Consider the following 20344-nt stretch of genomic DNA (forward strand, 5'->3'; position numbering starts at 1 on the left):
AAATACTTTAAAAATAAGTAGAATTATACCGCTATATAAGTCTTTATCTATATTTAATTGAATTTATCATTAAAAATTGACTAATATATTATCAATATTTAAAATATATTAATATTTTTCATAGATAATAAAAATATAGTTAAAATAAAATGATACCATAGTCCTGAACAGTCCATATTTTAAATTAAATCCAATTATTAATAACAAAACCGATGGTAGGCTACTTAGAAAATTCTACAAATATTAAATAAATTCTACATATCAAATGCATTACATTAATTTATTTAAACTCTGTAATTGCCATAACTAAAAATAAAAATATGCATAATTTTAATTAAATTTCAGTTTAATTGTATTAACATATAACAAATTAACATAATAATATTAAATAAATGGAGATCTATATTTCTTAAAAAATAAAAATTATAGTAGAACTGGCAGATTCCATGAATAAATAATTTAATAAAAAAAAATAACATATTTTCGAATTAATTTATAAGATTTTACTAATTATTAATTGTACTATAAAACTGAAATTATATATTGGAATTCTTTAAAACATCTTCTTTTGTAAGCTTATATAATTTTATATATTTAAAAATTATTCACTAAAAATTCTCATTCATAGTTTTCTATATCTTTTATATTCTCCTTAATAATTCATTATTTATAAATGGACAATAAAGACAAAATTAAAATAAATAAAATATAATTTTATAGAATTTAAAATAAGATAAATTATGATTTACGATAATTATTATTAAATAAATGTTAATATTAACAATTTAAAATTAAATTATTTTTTTATATGAACTGAAATTGATAATCACATTTTATAATAATATTATTTAACTATAGAAATTACCTTTACAAAGAATTATACAAAGATAGTATCATCCAAAAATACTATTATATTTCTCTAAATTGGAGATTATAAGTAAATTAATAAATAAACATAGAAACTACTTTTTGAATTTAAAAAATTTTAAGTGAAATAAATATTAATATGGATATTAATAAATATTAGTCAAATTAATTTATATAGCGTATAAATATTTTATTATAATATAGCATATTAACAATGGTATTTCTAATTATAAAAGTAATAAAACTACTTTTATGTCAAGCAGTAGTTCTAAAATATACAACAATTAATTAATATTGTAATGTTCTTAAATGATAATATAAAATATAATTTTTATATTTTATATTACTATTTATTATTACCATAAGTAAATTAAATATTAAAATTAATTTCAATGTAATTCTATATATATGATGAGAAAACTTACTTCTGTATGCACTTAGATAATATTTAAATATGTTTGAACATAAGGTAAATCAGATAGTACATTGATAAAAATTCCTAATATCAAAGAAATAAAATTTTTTTACTAAAAATTATTAATAAAATACTACTGAATTATAAAAAAAATTAAGAGGATCTACAATACTATAATAAATTTATAACTTATTCTGTTAAATATAATGCATTTACAAAAACTACGCTGATCGTTTAAGATTGTTACATAATTTAATTATTAAGTATTAAATAAAATATTAACACATTTAAATAAAAAATTGTTGAGGACTACCAAAATTGGCTAAATAAAAATACATAATTTACATTTTATTTTACACTGTTTAAGCTCAATGGTTCGCTTGGACTTTACCTTTTTACATGTAATTAATTTTTTCATTTATTTACTCAATTTTTTTATATGTTCGGATAATCAGATGTATTAGTTGTCCATTTGAATAGGCGAAGTAAATATCTTTAAGATCTATTCTTCAGACCTAATATGATTATCCAAAATGTGACGAGGGCGTTCAAGCACATGTGATACGCACTTTCCCTCGTCTATTTTAGTTATATTCTCGTTCGAGATCTTTGGGCGGACCCAAGATAGTACTTATCAGTATAACCTTAAGAACTTTGAATCTTAAAAGATACCATGTCCAGTTCAGATCATAAATATACCCTCTATGTATTCATTTTCAAACCTCTTTAGAATAATTCCATGTAATTTCAAACTCATACATCAGCGCTTTACTATATACATATAATTTCATATCTTAAGTATCTATGAAAATGATTATCAATTTTTTGTCAGATTTTTCAATTTTAACTAATATTATCTAATTAATCATTAGCACATTCGACCTCGTACGCTCAACATTTTTGACGATAAGAAGTAATAATAACCACAACATTGTTAAAAGGGGTCAGAAGACCCTGCACTTCTTATCATAAACATATTTATTTCTCTCTTAATTTTAAGCAAGAATGACGTTATAATATGTCGCGAGAACGGACAACGATCGCAATTATACTACTTGAAACAGTTAAGCTCGATTCCATTGCTCTTCCTATGCCGATCAGCGTCGCATAGTTGATGAGACGAACTCTTCATTCTCTTTTTAACTTTCCTAATAATGAACATCATTGGTCAGATTATATATTTACTCGGAGGCGTGTTTGCGTTATCGCGCTGTAACTTTTCCTCAAGTATCATTAATAGATATTGAAATTAATTATTGAAAATACAATAATATGATATAATTGATGGATCGATCAAGCGTAATTATAAATAGGTGAGAAACGAATGAAACGAAAATATTTTATGTTGCATTTATTAATAATGTTTTATTAATTTATCATAAACCGTCATTGAAATAAACTACATTGATTATAAAATTCTTTTTTTTTTAAACAAAAAATTTTAATTCTTGAATTTACCCAGTAAATTTTATGATATAAAAATCAGTAGATATTATAAACAACATCTTTAGAATACAAAAACATTTATTTAAATTATTTAATTAGTATTGTTAAATTTAATGTTTATTCTATTTCTATCTGATAACATCTCTAAAAAATAGAAGCACGTTTAAATTCAATAAAAGTTTGTATATAAATTGTAATCGTAGTTAATTGAAATTATTTTAAAATAGTATAAACCAATTATATTTCAAATTAAATTTAATCAACTGTATTTAATCAATTGCAATAATAATTATAGTACAAAGACACGTAATCATTTCATATTACACATTTATAAATTGATAAAATTAAATATTTTACTTGTAAATTCTATTATGAAAAGTAGATCTTGAATGTATTAAATTCTTTTATACATTTAATATAATGTCATTTTTAAGTTTAAAGTTTTATAATTTTATACGAAAGTACTGCATAACAGGCTATTACTTAAAGACATTGTTATTTATTGTTTGTAACTGTAATTCTTATGATTAATTATTATATATAACTTACTGTTTATTCGATAAATAAATATGAAAAGAGCAAGTAATTATATAAACATTGCTGACCATTTTTGGCATTGTTTTCAAAAATATATTGATTACAACAGTATTTCATAAATATTATTAATTATATAGGTATAGTCTTTATTCAAAACGATCTGAATATTAATAGTATATGAATATGATAAAAACTACAATTTATATGAAAAATTGTTCATCCATCGGTTTTTTCATTCGCTGTCCGGGTGTGTAATGTGTATGCAATATTATCTATAATATTATCAACAATTCTATTATAATTAAAATGTTCATAAGATATAAAATTAAAAAAATTCAAATCCTTTAATGTACTAGATTAATAAGCAATCAGATTTTATGTCAATATTATCTTAATGTAAATATCAAAGATAAAAATTTTCTTTACCTATACATAGTACATTCACTCTTTCAATCATACAATGCGTAAATCAGTCTTTTAAAATAATAAAAATTTCCTACAATTCTTCCACTTTCCAACGTATTTAACTTCTCCCCACCTACGTCTTTTGTGATCAACATCGGCATGATTTCGTTCCGTGGATGCTCACATGTAGAAATAGCAAGATGTACATTCACCTCCCACCACTTGATCAAGCAGCTGATCAGTATATTTCGCAAATGCGTTACAAGATAAAGTGTTGACTCTGCATTTTGCTGAAGAGCATTGTCACATTCTTAGTAATCCGGTGAGTTCTTTTGGTTGGTTCGAAGAGCTCAGATCATCTATTTCTCACACAGTATTTATACTTACGCCCAACTGCATTGCTTCTTAATACTTGAACAGTAGAACATACTGCATATCCATTAAACTTCGCTTAGCATTTGTAAATTATTGAATTCTGCATTTCATATTCCAATTAAAATCCAAATAATTATCCAGAAATGTCCTATTTTCAGTGATTCATCTAAGGAAATTTAATTAAACGCAATTAAAGACAAAGTGTCGCTTCAAAGTATTGCGATAAGAGTGTGGGTTTTAATAACTAAACCCGTTGTTAACGAAGTAACGAAATCCTTAAATGCACCAAATCCAGAAAACTCGTGAATCTACAAACACAAGAAAAATGATACATTGATCCAAAGTAATACAGAGACAGAGTCGCTAAGGATAGCATCCTCATCTTACTGGGTTCCCTAACAGACCGTATCTTAAGATTGTCAAAGTCTAACGCAAAGGAAAGCTTTTGATTTTGAATTTAGCGCGCTTTGACGAACTTGCGCATCGGCTTCGCACCTCGGTTCACCAACACACGGCAAAAAGTATCCAACAGGCAGAGGATCGATGCGACTGATGTGCGAAGGGGACGTGGTAGCACGTCCGCGGCGCCGTGATAAACCGTATGCGCCGTCGCAGCACGTAATCGGCATTGTCCAGCAAGTCGGTGCCGTCGAATGCCACGGACTTCAGGGAACGAGATTTTTCAAAGCACTGATTGATCATGCGGGCTTAAAGACCAAGACCAAGGATACGATGCCCGGACAAGATGCTGACATGGAGCTCTGCACTGACAAAATCCTCTCCAAGGGAAGGATCCTGCAGGAGCTCACAAAAGCCGTTAAACTTGTAAGTCGCTATATCATCAACTGCCTGTCAATATCGCCCATTGCTATTATCTAGTGCGTACGTCATTTTATTGTTACCAAGACTCAGCTTTTGTGCAAAAGTATCAATTATTCTTATAAAATTTCGGAAACTTCAATTTAACGAGTCATTTTCCGATTGATTTCACAAAACGTCATATACACATTGCATTTCGCATAAGGGTTGTCTCCTTGATTGGCTAAATTATGATTTCAGACTGTGCCAACACTAATACGTTTCTTTTTCATTTATACTAATAATTTAATAAATAAATTAATTCAACCGATTCATTTAAACAAAAATTATATTTTAATATCAATTGCCTTAAATTAATTTTCTTTAAATAAAATTACTTCATTGTTATTTCATTCTTTGATCTTAACTACATCAACAAATTGTGATCGAAAATTAGTAGATAATAATTAAACTCCAAAATAGTATGTTTGTTAAACTATGTCATTTAATGTAATAGAAAGGCAAAAAGTCAAATTATATTCAATATTATAAATGAAGCATAATTTCGTTTTTTATATTTCATTATCCATCATATATTTAGATATACACGTTTTCATTACATAAAGTTTAAGTAGGTTTTCGAAGGATAAGTAGATTAATTATGTATATAGTTTTACATTGAAATATTTTTTGTAAATGAAATTATACTTTTACTTTCATGCTAAAAGCTAATACTCGTAGATATTATGGTATCGTTCAAAAACCAAAATTTTTTTTATAATTGTTTCTTAATATAGTAACACAGTTCAATTAACGCAGAATTTTAATATATTGAAGTAGTTACTATACAATATATTCATTTAAAAATTTATTTTTAAAAAAGTATAAACATTATGTTATAAAACAACGTTTATTTTCAAACATCAAAATAATATTAAAACCATTTTAATTAATAATTAACGTCTTATTTTTAATTAATATTAGTGCCCTATCAATAATATTTTAATATTAACTATAAATAATAAATTACTATTCAATTTTATTTTGCTTTAAACGAACAAAATTTATAAAATCATTCAAAATTATTCAATTTTTGTTAATTATTAAAATTTCGTTATTCAAAATTTCTTCTTAAATTTCTTCTTAAATAATGAATATTATGTTAAATCAATCAGTTTTATTATATATATTAGAATACACGAATATAAAAATACTCGAATCCATGCATGCATGAATGCATATGCATTCACATGTAAGAATAAGTTCTGTATGTCACATGGCGGGGGGAGGGGGTATGTAGATGGGTGTGTGAATAATATAATTTTATATATGTGTAAATTGTACATATAAAATAATGATTTAATACCATTGAAACATGTAACATAATAAATATATGGTAAGACTAGGAACCTTATAAATCAAATTAAAATTGAAAAATAAATTGTATGTACAATATAGGAACGCTTATCTTTTAATTTTCAAATAGCCATAATCAATAATAAATATATCTATATCTATAATAAATATAATAAAAATAATAAATAAATATAATAAATAAGACATATCTATAATAAATATTCAAAATGATTTGTTGAATTTATCAATTATTATTTATTTTCGTATTCTCGCTTGAAATGAAATAAAATATCAAAGCTGTCCGTTGATTTCTTTAACGTACTTTGAATAAACGACTTCGATAAGTTGCGGAATAGTGACTTTTTGTTTTTACTGAAGTACATAATACTAAAAAATTTATAAATTAACTATCGTACTTATTGAAAGAATTAAATATATAAATGAAATAATGAAATGATTAAATAAATAATTAAACAATCAAGTGAACTAAATAACTGAATGTATCACTTCCATATTTTCTTGAAAATATTATAAACAAGTAGTTATAGTGATAATTTTTACAATTTTAAATAGTTTCATGCACTAGCATCTTATACTTGGATTATTTGTAGGTTAAAATTCAATCAAATATCAAATAGAAAAATGATAATCTTTTTTACAAATATAAATTAAAGTAAGTTAATTAATACAATAAATTTTCTTTAATCTGAAAAATCTAAATCTTGAATAATAAGGAAATAAACAAATATTTATATATTTCGTTTATACGCGATTTTTGGCACTATTTTTAAAAGATATTTAAGTTCTAGAAATACCTTTCGAATTTTTATTACAAATTAAGATTTAAATAAAAAAAAATTTAATTGATTATTTATTTATATTATTAGAAACGATACGAATAAAATATATCATTCTACTAATTTTATCACTAATTTGTAAAGTTTCCACACTATATACATTAGCTGAAATTCATCTACTGCTTCGTTTCGTTTTCCTTCTGTCCAATTTAGAAATGAAACTTAACGGAATCTTTTGTTTAACATCAATATTGTAGTTTTTATGGTAAGAATAAATATTTATAAAATCTTAAGTTCTATTTATTAGTATTTACACAAATTGATTTTTATTTTGTCGTAGATAAAATGAAAATTTGTGATTATTTTTATTTCTGAATGGAAGAAAATTATTCATTCTTTTAATAATTATTATAATTCTATTAATAACTTGCCAAACTTAATAAGAATTTATTTTTTATTTTAAGAAATATTGAAGATTTAGTTAGTATTATTATTACAATAAAAATCATTATTACTTTATACAACAAGAAATAAATTTATAAAAACTATAATGTTTTGAAACAACTTTTTAAAAATATTTATAATATATATGAAGGTTATATTTAAAGTAGATTAATGAACATGTATTTTAAAATTGTAAAGAAATGTTTGTACCTATATTTAAATTAATAGGTTTTTTTAATTACTACTTTACATTATAATTTATATAAATCTTATAAATAGTATATTAAACTACACATTTAAATATTTAAATATATGTATGAAATTAATTAAATTTATTATTGTATTAAATAAATAATTATTTTTCCATTACAAAATAAAAATTTTAGAAACCTCTAATAAATTAAGCCAATTTTGGATACTAATGGGAATTTTAACTACTATACAATAATCTGAAATATTAGATAAATAAAGTAATATTCAATATTAAATCAAAGTCATTGAATGTCAATTATTTTAATTTTAATTAACAGTTTTGTTAATTTTCAGCATTAACAAAATTTAAGTGACTGATTAATACAAAATAATCAATTCAATTGACTCCTTACATTATTCAATACAATATTCAATTTGCAGGTCTATGCACAGAGTTTGCATGGATCTGTTGTACTTGATGGTGATTCCTGGCTTGTCTACTGGCTAGATCGAGCATTGCGTCATGGTCTACGAATCGAACGATATGGATATTGGGGTACTGCCAGAGAACTTAGTCATCAAGATACTATTGTTGTTATACATGCTTTGCAAAATGTATTAACGTCTATTGGAAAAGGTATTTTATAAAAATTACTATATAATGAAAACATAAATTTTAAAATTTAATCCTAAACGTAACAAATATTTTTTAAAAGTTTATTTACATTTAAAAATATTAAATGTATTATATAAATATTCATTTATTAAATGATATGTATTTTTAGTAATATTCTTTTTTAATATTTAATAAATATTTTGTTAATTTAATAAAAAAAATATATTAATAAAACTTATTTTTGTATTAAACAAATTCATAATAATTTTGTTTGTAATAAACAAAATTTTGTAATAAAAATAAATAATTAATTACAGGTAGAGCTTGGTTGTACCACACATTAAGCGAAGGTAGTTTTGAAAGTTACTTGGCATGTATGATAAGGGATATTAAAACGGTCAAAAAAGAATATTTTCCACATGCTCTTATAAGGGATGCAGACAAAACCAATCAGTTAATCAATTTATTAGCTGGACTTGAAAATGTTTCATTTACACTGCAGTTGGTATGTAAAGTATAACTTATTTGAATATGAAACAAATAAATAACAATTTCATTAAAATTTCTATAAAATTAACATGATAATTAATAAAAACAATAAATTAAGAACAGTTCATTGTGCATTATCTACTTGATATATGCAAATAAATCAACAGACATAAAGAATAAACATATAATTATCAATAACGACCATATCATTCTTAGTTATCAATTCATAGGTTGGTAATTAATTACTACCCTAAATTAATAACTATTGTCTTTTTCACAATAATTAGAAACATGAATTTAATGTTTAGCTACTCACTTTTTCATGCAATCGTTTTATAATTGTGTAATTGTTCTATACTCAAGGTTTCATAAGTTCGTTATACGCATAAACCGTGATTAATGATAAAAGAATTTTTGTTAAATAGAAACATTTAAAAATATTAGTAAAAAATAGTAATATATTGTTAATTTTAATATATGCTTCAAATGTTTAATTTAATTTGTACAAGGAAAAAATAAACAAATTCTTCGAAAATTATAAAATAAGTTAAATACAATATTTTACATATATTATATTTGTTATATTTAATGTACATGACATTATTATATTAAATGTTGATTAGTTTTTCTAAATCTGATTCTAATGTTATTGTAAATTGCAGTATTAGTTTAAAGAAATAAATATTTATTAGTACAATTTCCATTTTCTTCTTAAATATATATTTTAGCAATTTTAAAATAAATTGATTATCAATCATACAACTATAAACAAAAATTCCATGGAATATCTTATAGAGAATTTTACATAACACTGTAGAATAAATTTAAAATATCAGAAGTGTATAATCAATCATCCAGTATTCTTATAACAATACTTATTGAGTCATTTGAATATTTGGAAACATTTTTATTCAAGCATAAGGAAAGAAATAAATAATTCACACACTCTTCCTGAAACATATTACGTTATACCATTGTTAAATTATTGTTAATTATCTTGTGTCTCCTACTGTTCTCGTCGTAACAGATTTCAAGACCTATTCACGCATTCAAAATTGAGAAATTTGTATGTAATTTTATTTAAACTGTTTATACGTCGCTTGATGTATTCCCAATCACCCCCTGGTTACAATTATCACTGATAATAAATGGCTTCCGTCCATCACTTATGAAACGTCTGCATTGCTCATATCGATGGCTTGCATGCGCGTATATATATATATATATATAAATATATATATATATATATATATATACATGTGTGTATGTGCATGTGTTTGTCTCACTCTCTTTCGCTCGCTCTACTGTTTTTAACTTCATTACGACGAGGGCAGTAGGTTATCGTTGATCCGTCTACTCTCGTGTGCACATGTGCACCTTCTTTTAGTCAGTAGCATATATAAAATTTAATATCTATAGTCCGACTTTTTTGTGCAGGCATACAGAAAATTTCAAAAAATTAAAGTAGATAGGTTTTGCGTTTTATTAAAAACTGTACAAAAGAAACCACCAGAAAATTGCAATTAACATTGTTTGTAGAATATATGTGTATATATATATATCTATATGCATATATGCATGAATGTATGTATGCATGTATGTATGTACAATGAATAATGTTTATTTTGTAATTGTAAATTGTAATTAGTAAATGTATCACATTTCCTCTTTTTTCTTTATGAATTTTCTTTAAATGAATTTTTAAACTGAATTTTTTTTTATTGATATTGACATCAAAACTATGAAACAGCTTTATCACAGTAATATAACTTAAATCACTTTATAACTATGCTTTTGCATAATTAATGTATGGAATAAATATCGACGACTTTCATTAAATAAGTTTGATTGGAAATAAAAACAATATTACTTTTTAAACATTTTCCTGATGCTGCTTTAATAGTTGAAAAAAAAATTGTTTATGTAACATATTTTAAGTATAATTAAATATTAGATAATACTAGTAATAATCTGAAATTTTTAAATATATTTGATTTTATGATATATTTATATTTCAATTTATATTCTTTTCTTTTTCCAAACATAATCTTTAAAATAGAAATACAATGCATTTGATTAGATTTATTTATTAAAAATATATATGTATTTATACAATTGAATTTAATTTTCTTCAAAATAACTACTATCAATAATAGCTGTTTATGTGTTTCGCGAATTATGTTTAAAATCTTTAAACTATTCATATTATGTATACTATATAGTAATCCTAATTTAACATAGAAATATGAAAAAGTAAAAAAAATTTATGTTTTAAAAATGTACGATGAATTTGTTAAAAATGTTATAAGTCAATGTCTGGTATACTTACTTTTAAAATCTAGTATAGGAAAAATTCAATTTAGTATTTTTAAATATTTATTTTTTTCAATTAAAAATGCTGAACAATACAATCATATAAATATAATTAAATTAATTAAAAATCCATTTACTTATAAAACAATCTACTGATTATTGTACTCTTTGTAAAATACACAAAATAAATATAATTTTTCCCAAAAATTTTAAAGTAGTTTAATGCCTTAAGAATGATATTTTTCAATTATCATTTACATATTATCTTATAAATATTTACATTATTATATATAAACACGAATATTTCTGATAATATTTACGATAATTTTGTAAAAAAAATTAAAATTAAAAAACGTTAAACTACAAATATGCAACATCTGTTTATGTTATTAAACATTTGTTAATTATGTAAGTTATAAAATCTTTTCAACAGAAGCCACAATAATTAAATCACGATTCCTAAAGGATAAAACTGATAATTCCATTTAAATAATTAAATAAATATAATTTTATAATATTATAAACAATTTCTGAAAACCTTAATTTCCTAACAATTATATTCCATTATTTCTATAATTAAAAATTGATTGATTAAATACAAAATATTAGGAATACAAAAGTATTGATATTTTTAAATTATAAGCAGTTAATTAGTAATGACGAAGATTTTGAATTATTCGTTCGTTTTCTTCGTTACTTATAATCACTTATTACCTCAAATATTTTCAATTTAGATGATGCAACATTCATATAATGAATATTATCTTATTATAGGATGTCACGTACTTGGACATATGCAATTACATGCCCCAACGACCTATGAGTGGATCACCCTCGGGCATAGCCTTGACCTTGCATTTACGTTCTTCGAGTATCTCTTCGAGTCTTGCCTCGCCCGGTGACAGCGGCGTTGCACTCGATAGTGACATGGACCCTGCCAATGAGACTGATAACAGCAGTTACAAAGAAGTATGTTTATCTTTCAAGATATATAAAATTTATATTTAAAACAATATAAGACTACTCAATTATTGCCCTTGAAATGTTAGAAAATTATAAATTCCGATCAATAATCCGCTCGTGCTCCTATACTTAGCATAAATTCATTTTAAAAAATTAAATTTTTCTCTAAATTAAGTTTTATCAGTTTTAAATATAAATCAATCTTTAATAGTCATTTTTATTAAATTCTCAATAAAAACATTTTTCAAGTTTGTTTTAAAAAGTAAAAAATATCTAACCCGAATCTTAATATATACATCGTTATTAGAATTATGACTTCCTTATGAACCCGGATAGTTTCTCAGAATTTCCTATTAATTTCTTTTAAAAATCTAAAATATTACTTGTTTATAACTAAATACTTTATTTACTGTATGTATTGGAATTACATTATCTTATTAGTATTATAAACTCATAAAAATAATCATTTTTATTGATTGATTTATTTGTATATTTATAAAAAAAGACAATAATCATCATTTTTTATTAATAGTAATATTTATATTGGAATCTTTTTTATCTATATTATTTGAAAAATTTAGTAAAATTAACATAATTTTGCTTCTAAACTTTATTTCATTGACAAAAGAATATCACTTTGTTTACATGATAATGTTATTTAAATATTTATTTGTAATCTTTAAAATATTTAAAATATTCGTAAATTACCCATTATATTAAGTAAAAATTACGGTTTTAGATTAATTTTAAAATATTAAAACTGTATACTATCAAAAGAAAATGAAAACTTTTTTCTTATTTTACAAATACAGGATAATGAATAATAAAAATTTATATATTTTACTTATTATTAAATTTAATATAGTCTCATTATGCAGTATTATTTATTTAAAATTATGCGTTGCGTGTGTAAAATATATATATGATATGATTTTTTAATATAATATTTTATAAGTACTCAAAATCTCATTGTATTCTTAAGTTACTAAATGTATAAGTAGAATATATTGTATGCTTTAAAAATATAACTTGATTATTTTTTAGGAGGATTGGACCACTGAAAACGTAAAATATCGTAACAATAAATATAAATTACTTAATAATAGTGCTAACGATAATAAAAATCTGGAACGTTCATTTTCATCAAGTGATTCTGGAGAAGAAAATAAAACTCCTAAACAATCGCCCGATACTTCTAATAAATTTCATAATTCCACAATTACAAATAGTGATATTATTAATCAAAATCTTACGAGCAAACATGACGATAATGAAGTAAATTGTTCAAGTTTAGATACAGTAAAGGTAAATGTAGTCCCCTTTTAAAATGCTACTTACTATATTTTTATAGTTATTACATTTTTTTATAATTAATAATATAATTAATAATAATTCATACTATAGTATTATATTTTATCAACATTTTCTTCATTAAATTATCATCTATATTATATATAAAATAATTTTGTAAAAAGTTGTAAATAAATTAATTTTGTAATCACAATACAAATAAAACCTGTGTGTGTCTAATAGTCTTATTTATTACATAATTTTAATTAAAATAATATTTTGAAACTTAAATATTTAAATATAAATAAGTAAATAAAATATTGTTTTATTTGGGGCAAATAAATAAATCTTATAAAAGTAATTAAAATAACAAATTAAATCTTTACTTTTCTTTTCTATTATTATTATTATTATTATTATTATTATTATTATTATTATTATTATTATTATTGTAGGATTACAATTTGTACAGTAAAAGTATAGATGTGTTAAAACAAGGAAAATCGAAAATGGATGCTGAAAATAATGGCATTTTGACTTCATATAATAAGCGATCAACGTACTACAGCGATACAAGCTATAGTTTCAAGAAAGCCATGGATCCTCGTAATTCATACGTCATTAACAACGATACGAACCTTTTAGAATTGAGTATGACCATTTCAGACTGTGACAATACCGAAGCACCTTACAGCATTCTGAACACGATAAATATGACGGACACGAGTATTCTGTCATCTTCAAGCTCGGACGCTTTAGTGCAGCGCCGGCAGCGTAAAAAAAAACGAGGTGAAAATAAAAAGCGCGTTAGTTTTCACGAGGATATTTTCAAAATGATGAAACTCGATGATGACGAAAATTACACAGATTATTCAGTGAGCTTCGCATCTGCCAATTCAATACCAAAAAAAACTGCCCAAAAAGGAAGGTAATATCAATTGATTCCAGTAATTTAATAAATTCGCTGAATTCATTAAGCAGATTTATATTTAATGTCGTCACATTTTGTTTACAATAATTTTATATACATGCACGAAGCGCCCACAGATATATGTATATATATATATATATATATATATACAAGTGCTACTTGAAACCCAGTTTATAAATTGAATACTGTTGTTTTAATTATTAATTAGATAAAAATTATTTGATACATTGAATATTCAATATAATATAATAAGATGTATAATAATCTCACAGCTTAATTCACGAGTTAACAAGCGAAAAGTCAAATTATTTAAAGTACAAATAACAAAATTAATATTTTGTCAAATTATTTCACGCTTTTAATATTTCAGAATTCGAAAATAACAAAAACACTTTATCAACGAACTAATATAATGATAATTATATATAACTAATATAACTAATAATATAATAATAATATAACTAATATAATAATGATAATGTTAAGGTTTTATTTAATGACATTTAAAACATTCACCTTTTTAAATATTCATTATAGAATTTTTATATATTCAAAATTTTAATTCTTTAATATGAAAATCTTTACTCCTAAATCTTAATAATTTATTTTAAATTATGTGCTAAAATGTGTATTTATCTATCGAATTTTTAGAAAGAAACTTACCATTCAGTCTTTAATGTATTGTAATATATAACATCGGAAATTAATATTAATATTTGTTCAATAATATTAAAAAAAATTTTCATTTTTAGTCAAGACTTATTTTTTAAAAATACATATGGAAGACCCCGTATGAATGCAATATGTAAAAATAAAACCGTTTTATAAATATCTTTAAAAATTTCTTTCCAATAATTCTTATAAAGATATTAACGTAAAAACAAAAACAGAGATATTGTATAAACTTTCTCAAAACATTTTTTTTTCTTTTTTTTTCATTAAATAGGTATAGCTGGTGTGCTCATGGTGATTCGCCATATATTAAAAAAGTTGCTAACACAAGAACCGCCTACTCTGATTATTATTCTTCCTCGTCATCTTTAAGTATCTTTGATAGCGACGCTGAACAAAAATTTGGTGGTCAGGTAACAGTTGCTAGTATGGCTTTATCTGAGCGAGGTGTTCCGGAAGGTCAGGAAGATCCGATGAGAGTTGCGCGTCCAAAAATTGATATCGAACTGCAAGAAAATGAGGCTTTGGAGGCGTACATTGTTGAAAAAGCATATGGTAATATTATTGAGGATCCTCCGACAAAGCTTGAAATGCCCAGAATACTGAACATTAAACCTCAGGTAAACTGTTATATGCAATGTTTCTACACCAACGGAAATTCTTTAAAGTATTGCCAATTTTATTTTCCTTTTTTTATATTTTGTAAATCTTCAAATTCTTTATAATATTGACCACAAGCTATAAATATTTTGAACAATTAAAAGATGTATAAATTAATATAAGATAATACAAGATATAATAACATTTCATTTCGTCAGATATTTAAAAAATTACTAAAATAATTTATTAATTTATTCATTTCTATTAATAACTACTATTTTATTGAAAAATTAAGCATATAATTTATCGAAAAATATTCATTTTTGTATATAATATAATTACACAAATCATATAAGAAGTTATGCGGATTGTAATGTACATAAGTATTAATTCTTTAATAAAGTATTTTTAAGATACATTAAGTAGGTTGCCGTAACTCAATTCATGCTGAAAATTACTTTTAATATTGATGTGTGTTTTTAAGTATATTTGAGCTTAACTCTTTCTTAAATAAACCTAAAATACCAATTCAAACCATTTTGTGTAAAAGAAATGTGTAATGTTTTAACATTACGAATTAATCTATGAAAAATTATAATAAATCAATATTACCTTAATATGTCATGGTACTTTATCAAATAATTACAAATTAAAAAACTGGAAATAATAGAATATTAAAAAAAATATGAAAATAATCATTCCAAAATTTAATTTTCTTAAATTAATTTTTTTACGATTTCACCAGCTGGTGGAAAATTTGGAACATTAAAATTGAAGTACTTAGATATAATATCCTCATTTTCAAATACTCTTATCAAATGTATAAATAAACATATAAATAAGCATTTGCCAATGCGGTGAAAGTAAGTATACAAATTAATGTAAACACAGCTGACCGCGATTATTCTAATATCAATATTCATAGCGATATGAACTCTGCCACTTCCTCGTTTCTCAAGGCTCCTAATCATTGGCACTTTCCAACATAGGGAAAGTACGCGAGCTCCAGTGACTGGTCGGACCTTGACAGCGTAACAACGGCCTCGGATAGTACGGAGGAGCGACGACTCAGTGTCGGTAATGGGAGCGGAGGCGGCGGTGGCGGTAATGGTGGTGATGGTGGTGATGGTGGTGATGGTGGTAACGGTAGCGGTGGTAGCAGTGCCCGTCACCTGGCCTCGCCCCTTAAAAAACGCAACGTAACGTCGATCTTAAGTGGCGAAAATAGCCGTCTGCTTGCACCACCTCTCCGTCAGGCTGCTTCGAAAACTTCGCTGCTCAGTAGATTCTTAAGATCCATTACCGAGAGAAAATTTGAGCTGAAAAGGGAAACGAAGAGCGCCACAAAGCCAAATCCTTTATATATCAAAGGCGCAAGGGTGTCTCAGGGCATTGGCAGAGAGCTCGATGACGCTCTCGAAAAAGAAATTCAAGATAACGTGGTCGCAGATAAACGAGAGTTTAGTGGTGAAAAGATTAGCTTAAAGCTGAGAGAAGTGTTTAAAAATAACATCTACAGAGATAAAAATGAGGAGCTCTATAAAGTCTACAAGGTCAGGAGCTCTTACATGACCAATGGTGAGAGCAAACCAATGCTCGCCCTTCTTACTGATAAAACGCTTTATTTAAGTGGACAAAAAGGAGAGCACATGTACAGTAATCAGTTTGTCATCCCTTACAATGAACTTGATGTTATTATGGTGAGCAATAGAAATTTTTATTTTTCATCTTTATGTTCCATATAAATGCTTGATTTCATTTAAGACAAACCATTTCCATTACAAGGTTTAAATTCTGTTGAAATTAAATTTTTTCTTCTGTTTTCCTTTAACATCTATTTGTAATTGAAAATCTTTATACAGAATAATATTATATAATAAACATTTTATTATGAGTATGCTTTTTAATTTAAAAAAATCCTTATTTTGAAAAGCTATATAAAATTTAATTTATTGAATTTCAGATTGGTCCTAATGCACAAACAATATTAATATCAAATGGTGATTATGAAATGCAGTACTTATTCTCAACAGGAAGTAGTGAAAATACTTCAGAACTCATCACCCATTTAGAAATAGCTATGAGAAGATCTCCATCTAAACCTCGACTGCCGGCAGTCAAGGAACTGTATTATGATGATATGCACACTCTCAAATATTCAATTTTAGCTGAAACATCTGTTCATCCAGTAATTCAATTGATTATTTTTATTAATTAAATTTATTATCTCAATAAATTATCTATACTTTAAGAATGATAAAAGTAAAGTTTTTGAATAGTTTATAAAAATGAAATATAATATATATAATATTGATAATTAAATTTTTTTTTATTTTAAATAATAAATACAATCGATTTTACTACTATAAATAAACTTGACGAATGAAATTATTAAACTAACATTACGAGTATTGAAATACATATTTTTTAAATATTTTAATTATTTAAACTTAATTATTCTTTAATTATTCTTTAATATTGTTATTTATTATTTTAATTCAAACTGACAATAGCTAAAATTATTTACATTCATATATTGTTAATGTGAGTTTATATAAGAAAATATTCCTTTCTACATAGGATGAAAAAATTGAACACTATAGTCTTATATACATGGAAGATGATCATATTTCACCTCCAACAACACCATGTGGCCCAACTAAAGAAGGTGATCTTATGTTCCGACCACATATTTATCATACACAAAATTCTAATACACCTGTAAGTCCATGGGAAGCTGGATATTTCGTTTTAAAAGGTGGAGTTGTGTACATGTTTACGGATAATAATCAAAGATTACCAAAACGTGCCATTCCATTAAAAGGTGGCCTTTGTCAAGGCTGTAGAAGAATTCCCAATTCTCATCGTCCCCATACATTTGAAATTCTCTTAAAACCAAATAAATCATTTCAGGTAAAACTGTTTTCTATATGTGTATATGTGCATGTGTATTTGTAAATATATTTAAAAATAACTATTAAGAACTATAAAAACCATTTTTTATTTATAGCGGTCTCTTATTTATTTTTAATATTTTAGTTTGCTGCTCCAGATGAATATGTAGCCTCGGAATGGCTTCAGAGTTTTGTTCAAAGTGCTTCTGGCCTTTTTAACTGTACTGAAAATAAAGATCCATTGCCTTGCAGTCTAGTTGTTACATCAAAACATTTAGTAGCGATGAAAGAAGTATTTCCCGGAATACAACAGGGTCAAACGCTTTCGTGTGCAAGCATTGAAGATCTTTCTGCCTTTCGTGTTCCCCTAGCACAACAATCATGGTGCATATTGGTTAGTAAATTTTGTCTTATTCATAAAAACGTAAACTAATACAATAATTAATATATACTATTTTAATTAATTACTTAAAATTTATAAATTATATTTCATTAATGTTTAACAATTTAACTACTAGTAATATTTATTATAATTACTGATTTTTAATTAATATCAGTTTTATGTTTTATAAAGTAATGAGAATATCGCTAATTTTAAAGTATAATAAAAAAATTCAATTAATAATAAGTTACATTTATTATATCTTATTCTAATAGGAATTTTCATGTCGAGAAGTACATGAATGTAGTGGAGATTGGGTCGTATATTTTACAAATTATAGAGAACTTTGTGCTTTTCAAGAGATCTTAGAAACATTGTGGGCTGATATTAAATTAGTAAGTCCTTATGATTCGATATTAAAAAAAAATTCATGTAAACTACTCAAATCATGCTTTTTTAAAAACAAAACTAAATAAATGTTGCTTGTTTTGATAATGTATTTTGCTTAATAATATTTATTCAATATTCTTATTCAATTTTGATTTAAAATTATATAAAAATATTTTCAAATAAAAGTTTCCTTGACATATTTTATTATATAATTTTATTTTTTATTTATTTTAATTTATTTTTACTAACTTGTATTAATTATTCTTAATTTCATTCGTTTTTATTTATTTTTTATTTTTATTTTATCTATTTATATAATATAATCTGTATTTTTAAAAAAATTTTAATTAAAAACAAATTCTTGTAATTATTCTAATACTAACTATTCATCTATTAATGCATGGAAAAAAATTTTTTGTTAATACGCACAATATTATGATTACTAGTTAATGTATATAATATAACTACTTATTAAAATATTTCAATTTTATACGAAAAATATTGTTTATTCTTCATCTTTACTTAAGTAAATAATTAACTATTTATTCCTTATTCGAGATATCTTCAATAAAAAATATAGTATATTTTATTACAGTAATACTTCAAAATAGAATTTGTTTTTTCTAATTATTATACCTCAATTTATATATATATATATAAATTTTTTTTTTTTTAATATATTTGTTTTAGATTTTTATCACTTTACCCTAAAATATCATTCATATCATAATATAAAATTATTTTAAAATGAATTATTGAGTGTTGATAAAAATTTATAATCAAGTATATCAATTTTTACAGGATGAATTTCCAATGTCTACTTTACCACCCGAAGACAAATTACATCGTCGCTGTTCAGACGCAAGCAAAAGCCTTCAACAAGCTTGGCGATTGTTATTACCAATAGGAGCAGAGTAGTATTTTAGGAACTTGATAGATTCGAGTATTACTTATTCTTAAATCATTACTCCTTTGTCACAAATAAATAAGCGGTCCCAAGTTTTAAAGTTATGCAAAAGTGAAAAGAAAAACAAAAGTACGCGTATCATATCGTTGCTTTGCTTATCTGGATTATTTGTATTCACATTATTAAAAATTATAAAATTATAATCAAACACTAACATCGGAATTGTAATTATAAACATTAAAAATAATCAGATTCTTCGATTATG

At 24.2% G+C, this 20344-nt stretch overlaps 1 protein-coding gene across 1 annotated transcript; it reads left to right on the plus strand.

The window, feature by feature from the left end:
- The first annotated feature begins 4364 nt into the window (after positions 1-4364).
- prd1 (pleckstrin homology domain-containing protein pruning defect 1) lies at positions 4365-20282 on the plus strand. The gene is made up of 13 exons (XM_011497538.1): positions 4365-4870; positions 8074-8269; positions 8566-8753; positions 11825-12019; positions 13058-13318; positions 13759-14231; positions 15181-15526; positions 16496-17206; positions 17470-17694; positions 18087-18419; positions 18546-18794; positions 19058-19177; positions 19974-20282. Exons 1-13 carry the CDS (start codon positions 4589-4591, stop codon positions 20088-20090), a joined length of 3696 nt encoding a protein of 1231 aa, XP_011495840.1. The 5' UTR covers positions 4365-4588; the 3' UTR covers positions 20091-20282.
- Positions 20283-20344: the final 62 nt, after the last annotated feature.

This window comes from Ceratosolen solmsi, unplaced genomic scaffold (assembly GCF_000503995.2).
Source record: "Ceratosolen solmsi marchali unplaced genomic scaffold, CerSol_1.0 scaffold47, whole genome shotgun sequence".
In the NCBI taxonomy this organism is placed as follows: domain Eukaryota; kingdom Metazoa; phylum Arthropoda; class Insecta; order Hymenoptera; family Agaonidae; genus Ceratosolen; species Ceratosolen solmsi.